Genomic DNA, 7,588 nt, shown 5'->3' with positions numbered 1-7,588 from the left:
TTGTGAAAATACTTTTACCTTCCACTTATAAATCTTAATATAGACAATTATATATTAATGTCTTAATAATGGAAGATTGAACTTCCAGCCCTAAAAATTCCAGTTCAGTAGACGATTGGATTAAGGATTAGAGGGGAAACACAAATCTCAAAACATTTTGGGAGTCAACGAATCGTGTTCCTTTAGACTTGAGTAAAGAAGGAAACTCTCCTCTGTTTGTTTCTCTTTTGTTTTCTTCCGCGCTAGTTTGACATCTTCTTTTATTTCTTCTGATCTTTCTGAACACAACACTTTCAAATTCGAATCGATTCGGATGATTCCTGAGATGGGTCTTTGATAAAAAAAGATTGAATCTTTTGTGAATCTTCTCTTCTGGGTTTTTTTTTTGTTTGATCATAGAAAGGATACAGACGATGGAGTCTTTTCTAGTGCATCATATAGTGATTGTGTTACTCTTCCTCTGGTTTCTCTCTTGGCTGAATCGATCTCACGGCTTCTTCTACTTCATCTCTCTCATTTATCTCTACCTGGTATGTATTTTGTTTGTGTTTCTCTTGGGTTACTTGTCTGGATTGGGTAAAATAAAAAAAAGTGTTGCTTTTGGTTTTGTGCAGGTTCATGAACGCTATGTGATGAGATTGAAGAGACAGTTACAGTTTGAAGAGAGGAAGCAAGCTAATCAAAGAAGGGTAATTTATAACCTTGTTTGATTCTGTAACCTTAGGTGGAAAGATTCAATCTTTTATGTCGAGAAAGAGGAGATCTTGTAACTTGTAAAGCTCTTAGGTTGCTTTATCTTTCTGTTTGAAGTATGGGTTAATGGTTTAAAGTGCTGGCTTTTAGCTTCTTTATGAACTGGCTTCATGCTAAGTATTCACACTCTTTCACTTTTGCCTGTGTTCAGTGATTAACTTCGTTTTGATATGTTTTTCTTTGCTTCTCAATTTTTGTAAAATTTTGTTTTTTTTCCCCTCTCAGGTTCTAACGGATTCTGAATCTGTGCGGTGGTTGAATCATGCTGTGGAGAAGATATGGCCTATATGCATGGAACAGATTGCGTCTGAGAAGATTCTTGGTCCTATCATACCTTGGTTCTTAGACAAGTATAGACCCTGGACTGCGGTAGGTATTCTAGTAAAACTTATTTTGTCGGTCTTATATCTATTTGGCTTTTTATTTTCTTTTAGTACTTCTACGAGTGGTGTAATATGAAAACCACATGGCAAGTTGTAAGAAGTTAGTTGTTGTTATTGACATGCTGTACTATGTATGTGCAGAAAAAAGCTGTGATTCAGCACCTTTACATGGGCAAAAAACCGCCACTGTTGACTGATATTAGGGTCCTTCGCCAATCCAAGGGTGATGATCACTTGGTATAGTAGAACATTATACTTTGATCTCTTCCCTTTGATATTATCTATAGCAGAACTGATGGTAGAGTTCATACAGGTACTGGAACTTGGAATGAATTTTCTAGCAGCAGATGATATGAGTGCGATACTTGCTGTGAAGTTAAGGAAAAGGCTTGGTTTTGGGATGTGGACAAAGTTGCATTTGACGGGAATGCAGGTCGAAGGAAAGGTAATAACACCTTTCTTTTACTTCATATTCTGAATGTGTGACTGTTGTAAACTAAACACATTTTTTTTTGTTTGCTTCTGCTCTGAAAAGGTGTTGGTTGGAGTGAAGTTCCTTCGTCGATGGCCTTTCTTGGGGCGTTTACGTGTGTGCTTTGCAGAGCCTCCTTATTTCCAGATGACTGTTAAACCAATCTTCACTCACGGCCTTGATGTTGCTGTACTTCCAGGCATCGCAGGATGGCTAGTAAGTAGTCTTAACAAGAGTTTTGAATCTTCTTGTTTTATCTTTTTAAATAGTCATCCTTAATTTTATTTAATTTCTTAATCAGGACAAGCTTCTTTCTATCGCATTTGAACAGACCCTTGTTCAGGTAAGAACTGCATTTTCTAATTTTGTTTTGACAAAAAAAAAAGCGGTTTCACCTCTTTGCCGTTTCTCTGGAACCGAAACAATGTAAATAGTCCCTCCTAGCAAGAATCAAAGCCGGAGTGCTTACTCTAGACTAGTTAGTTGCGTTTTGTAATTTTGTTTTCTGCTCTCTGCTCTCTGCTGGTTCTGAATATACCCTTCTTATAACTTGCTTGCAGCCGAACATGCTGGTTGTTGACATGGAGAAGTTTGTTAGCCCAAAGCCAGGTATCTATTCATTGCAATTAAGTCCTGATTTGTTTATTTTCTTGCTTGTGTTGTCTACATTCATCAGTATCTCTTAAAGCTTTCATAACTTTGCACCCTTTGGTCTGTGTTGGCCTCCAGAGAATTGGTTCTTTGTTGATGAGAAAGAACCAGTTGCTCACGTCTTAGTTGAAGTCGTTGAAGCGTCAGATGTTAAACCATCTGATCTGAATGGTCAGTTTTTTATATACCACACGACCGTTAGGTTCTTTCAGGTTTTGAAAAAAACTTTGGATGTTTTTTTTTTTGGGTTTTCAGGTTTGGCTGATCCTTATGTGAGAGGGAAACTCGGTGCTTACCGATTCAAAACAGACATAAAGAGGAAAACATTGTCCCCAACATGGCAAGAAGAGTTTAAGATACCAATCTTTACATGGGACTCTCCAAGTATACTTAACGTTGAAGTTAAAGACAAAGATCGTTTTGTTGATGATAACCTTGGGTTTGTTCCTCAACCCTCATTTCATTACTCCAAACCAGTGTGAATATATCAATAGTTTCTTGTTTTGTTTGCAGTGCATGTTCTGTGAACATTGGAGAGTTTAGAGGCGGCCAAAGAAACGATATGTGGTTGCCTCTTCAGAACATCAAAATGGGAAGGCTTCATCTCGCTATAACCGTAATCGAGGACAGTGAAAAGGTAAACCTCTTTCTGTTTCTGAACACAGGATAGTTTCTTAAAGTGATTCTGATTCTTGAAACAGTGGAGTGAGGATCCCTTCAAAGGAGTGAAGCTAAGCAAGGAAGACATCCAGACTTCTTTTGCCTCTGATACAACAAACAAAGGCTCTTTCACTTCAGTGAGTTCCGAAAAGGCTTCAAGCGTTGCAGACAACGTTGAGCCTATCAACATTAAAGGGCAAGAAGATACCGGAATCTGGGTGCAAAGACCTGGACCTGAAGTCTCGCAGATTTGGGAACCAAGGAAAGGCAAGAGCAGACGTGTTGATAACCAAGTGCAAAGAGTTTCTAACAATGGATCACCAAACAACGAAACTAGCAGCAGCACCGATGAGAATCAAGAGGGATCAAGAAACCCAATGAAGTCTGTTGGTAGAGGGCTGAGGAAAATAGGGTCAGTGTTTAACAGGAACAACAACAAAAAAGATGATTTGTCAATAGGGAGCATTGAAGAGGAGTCACATTGTCAGTCTCCTCGGATCAATGTGAAGGCAATGAACCAAAAGGATGTTGGAGTTAAGTACATCGTCGATGACAATCTCTCTGGTCCTCTTACAGGGAAGAGTGTGGAAAGTGAGAGCATGAATGGAGAGGAGAATCACGGTAAGGGTCATATGAAGGATGTTGCAAAGAGCTTTCTGAAACAAGCTGAGAAATCTGCAAAGCAGTTTAAGCATGTGTTTTCGCTTAAAGGAATCAAGAAAGCAAGAGATGGGCAACAAGAGATCATTCCTGAGTCTGATTCTGTAACTGATTCTGATTCTTCTTCTGACGACGATGATGATGAGTACACCTGTGTACAGAAGGTGGGAACGGTGGCAGGAACACCGAGAGGTCTTACACGCGAGGGGAATATTGTTAGAACAGGAGATGAGGATCATTTAGACACGAATAAGACATTAGCAGAAGAAGCCAAGGAAGATCCAAGTGCTGATATTGCAGACAGCTCGAGGGATGCTGAAGCTAAAGAGGAGAAAGTAGAGGAAGCAGACTCGGAAACCACAGGTGTGGACGTCGCCATGAACGCTAAAACTGAAGATGAGCAAGTAGTGACGGCTAAGAACATCGAAGGGGAAGAAAAAGAAGTATCAGAAGTAAAACTGTAAAAACCTTTATGCATGTTTTTGTTGATGTATCTAAACATATATCTCTGTTTATTGGTTACAAAACTTAAAACCAAAGGGAGGATATTGACTCTGCACATTGATTCCCTTCTAAGAGATAAAAGATGTTTGATTATATGTTTGATTTGTCTTTTGTTTTGAAACTGATGATTATAAGAGATAAATATCATTAGCTAGTAATAAACTGATGATTACAAGAGATAAAACTTGAAATCTAAGATGCTTCAAGAAACTAAATTGCTTGTACAAGCCAAAAAAAAAAAAAAAAATTGTGAAAACATAATAGGAATAATCTAGAAATGTAGATTACTGCTAACCAAAATTATGTGAATCTTTGGACAAAGGGGTTAGTTAGTGGGAGTCCTTTAGGGGGAGGGGTGTTGTTAGTAAATGAATTCTAACTTAGAAAATTATGAGATTTCATTGTGTCATTGGTTCATGGATTTTTTAAGTCTTGACAAAATCTATTATTATTGATATTAACTTGAGAATTTTCAAAATCTATTTAAATCCATTGTTATCCAAAAATTTTAGTTCTTATTGATTCTCTTTTTCTAATTACATTTACTGTTATTAAGAGGTGAATTCTTTTTATATTTACTCATAAGACAACTTTTAAAATATCAAGGGAAATTCATGAGATTTTTAAAATCTTCATGATAAAAAATCTAAAAAAATTAATTATTCTTACCAAATTTTTATATATTTATCTTTTTGAATGCATAAGTATATTTTTATTGTTTATCATTAAATAAAAACTAAAATAACATATGAATTACTAAACAAACATAATATCCTTAAAGTTGTTTGTACTTTCTCTCAGCTAGACCATTTTGCTGAGGTGAGTACGAACAAGATATGTGATGCTCTACGTCACATTCCAACAAGTGATTCTTCATCTGCATGTTCAAAAAATCACCGCCATCATCACTTTGAAACTGTTTAATCTTCAAGGAATGTTGATTTTCAACTAGCCTTTGAAATGGTACCAAGATACTGAAGAACTCAGAATTTTGTTTTATAGGGTCTAACCAGGAAAACCTTGTATATTCATCAATAAAGATAGCATAGAAGCGGAATCTTTGATTCGATATTACAGGAGATAGTCCCCAGAGATTACAATGTATTTTCTCTAAGTGAATAGAAACAAAAGACTGAGAAGAAAAAAACTGTAAACAATTGTTCTTCCCCATCTGACAAGGCTCACAATTGGAGGTTGTTCTATTCTTATTCATGATGATATCCTTGTTGTTGTTGAGATGTTGAAGAATCCTTGGATTGGAGTGTCCTAACCGATGATGCCACACTGTCTCAGATGTTGTAACTTATCGGTTTGAGAAATGAACTTTAACCTGAGAATCCTTCAACATGTAAAGACCTTTACTTCGAGGCCCTTTTGTCACCACTTTCTACTTTAGCAGATCAATCATATATACACCATTAGCATCAAAGAAAACCCCACACAAATAGTCATCACACAAGTTTGATACTGACAGTAAAGACTTCTTCATAGAGGGACAAACTAAGACATCGTTCAGATGAATGTTACCTGTCTGAGACGAGATATTGGTGGAACCAACGTGGGTTATAGGGAGATAGGAGCCATCACCGACCATGACTGCTTCATTTCCTTTATTACTGCTAAGTCTAGGCTTGATCACCCTGAACTTAGATCTTAGGATTGATTGGCGCAAGCGGAAGCTTGGTCTGTTTTTTGTAACAAAACTAGTATGATCTAATTAACTAGGCGCATACGAAAGTTGGTTAGAAAATTAGAGAACACGTCAAACCCATTCGCTAAAGCTTGCTAGAAGATATATCGATCGACACACCGACATGTGTATCGATCGGCGTTTTGAAAAGTGTACCGATTGATACTTATAAAGTTCATCGATCAACACTTTCTAAATATTTGCAAAAGAAGTTGAAATCTTAGATTTAGACATTAGATAATCTAAACAAATGGAAGTTGATAGATTATAACTTAAGTTTGAGTTTGAATCTGAGAATAATTAAATTCTCTTTTAAAAAGGGATTAAAAGTTTTGGAAAGTAGGGGGTGCTAGATTCTTAATTAAATGTGCTTTTTTATAAAAGGGTCTTTATATTATTTAAAATTAAAAATAGCTTAACATCTCAGCACAATTTTTAATGGAAACATAATAACTATTAAATACATTGCCCAATTGTAGATAATACAGTCAAATTTATGATATGGAGATATTCATTACCATGATATGGAAGATTTATTAAAAAAACTCTATATTTTTTTTTTGAACACACAAAAAAAAACTATATATTTGTGTAAATGTGTATACAAACACAAAGAAGACCAACGCAACCAGTTCTCAACAAATAACCAGAGTAAAGGTGGTTTGATCTATAATGTTAAAGTTTCTTACTGAAGAAGACAACAAATATTGAAAAAATACATCTTTGAGCAGTTACAAAATATTTATTACATAGAGAAATATTATTTTTGATATTCGTTATATTCTTAGTCTTAATAAGTACTTATTATATAAGAATTTCTTCTAACATTTATTTTGTACCAAACTATTTTATAGGCCTTATTTTTTTCCAGCATTTACTAAAACTAAAGTAATGGCAACCGAGAAGTTTTCATCTCTTCTGTTACTTTCCATGATGGTGTTTGCTCTCATCATTTTGCCCATTGATTCGGCCGTTCCAGGTAGACGTATTTCTTTGTTTAGATATGGACTTCTCAAACTCAAAAAAAAACAACTTTTTCTAATCCGTATTTCTCAATTCAGTTGATCTTTTATTTTTAAAAACAAGCTAAAGTCACTAAACACAGAACAAAAGTCCATATGTATATGCAATATGTTAAAATATTGAATTAATTTATTTTGGTACTTGATGTATTGTCTATTTGTTTTTATGATAAACCAATTAATTAGGAGTTTATTACAAATGTATGCCGGACGGATGTACACTCACGCCACCATGCGCGGCAAAATGCGAGTCTATGGGGTTCCAAAATGCAGGTGAATGTCGAATTTATAGTTATGGCGGTGTTTGTTGTTGCCAATGCACTGATAAAGCATGTATAAATTAATACCGTGCCTAGTCCTTCTGCTTACTAATCAGTTCTTCAATCAATATGCACTCTCATTTATACATGAGTAAAAACCATATATTGAAAATGTTCCATGTTTAAAAGATCATTGTCTCATCGAACCAAAAATTATAATCTTTTCTTGTATTATATGTACTCTCAATTCACAACATCACACTGTAAGAACACAAATTCTAAAATAGGAAAAATTGAAAAATTGTAAAGCATTTGAATAAATAAATCGATACAAGAATTTGGAAAGAAAAACGGGTTTGCAAGAGGAGAGACACTCTTTCATTAATTCTGTAATCGTCCCATTGTATGATAATTTGCATGGCATTCCAAAATCCTATGATACAACTGGATATATTTTAATTTTATATCACTGAAGAAAAGAACATGTCGAACCTATGTTCGTTACCCTCAAACACAAAACAACTAAAAAAATA

General features: G+C 35.3%; 2 protein-coding genes and 1 long non-coding RNA gene across 3 annotated transcripts; 2 read left to right on the top strand and 1 right to left on the bottom strand.

Annotated features, from left to right (window-relative positions):
* Positions 1–119: 119 nt before the first annotated feature.
* On the top strand, positions 120–4,180 carry LOC103868426 (C2 domain-containing protein At1g53590). Its single transcript, XM_009146518.3, has 12 exons — positions 120–530; positions 615–689; positions 979–1,122; positions 1,278–1,373; positions 1,450–1,581; positions 1,672–1,824; positions 1,910–1,951; positions 2,169–2,217; positions 2,338–2,430; positions 2,515–2,698; positions 2,773–2,896; positions 2,961–4,180. The coding sequence occupies exons 1-12, from the start codon at positions 414–416 to the stop codon at positions 4,041–4,043; spliced, it is 2,292 nt and encodes a 763-aa protein (XP_009144766.1). The 5' UTR covers positions 120–413; the 3' UTR covers positions 4,044–4,180.
* Positions 4,181–5,089: 909 nt separating this feature from the next.
* On the bottom strand, positions 5,090–6,088 carry LOC103868425. The gene is made up of 2 exons (XR_632886.2): positions 5,611–6,088; positions 5,090–5,470 (listed from the first exon to the last, which is right to left on the bottom strand). It is a non-coding gene; the product is annotated as an uncharacterized LOC103868425 (long non-coding RNA).
* A 263-nt stretch (positions 6,089–6,351) lies between these two features.
* LOC103868424 (defensin-like protein 90) lies at positions 6,352–7,243 on the top strand. The gene is made up of 3 exons (XM_018659033.2): positions 6,352–6,430; positions 6,628–6,752; positions 6,982–7,243. Exons 2-3 carry the CDS (start codon positions 6,665–6,667, stop codon positions 7,137–7,139), a joined length of 246 nt encoding a protein of 81 aa, XP_018514549.1. The 5' UTR covers positions 6,352–6,430; positions 6,628–6,664; the 3' UTR covers positions 7,140–7,243.
* Positions 7,244–7,588: the final 345 nt, after the last annotated feature.

Source organism: Brassica rapa, chromosome A05, assembly GCF_000309985.2.
Source record: "Brassica rapa cultivar Chiifu-401-42 chromosome A05, CAAS_Brap_v3.01, whole genome shotgun sequence".
Lineage (NCBI taxonomy): Eukaryota > Viridiplantae > Streptophyta > Magnoliopsida > Brassicales > Brassicaceae > Brassica > Brassica rapa.
The sequence above is the reverse complement of the archived record's forward strand: the minus strand, read 5'-3'. Positions and strand labels throughout refer to the sequence as shown.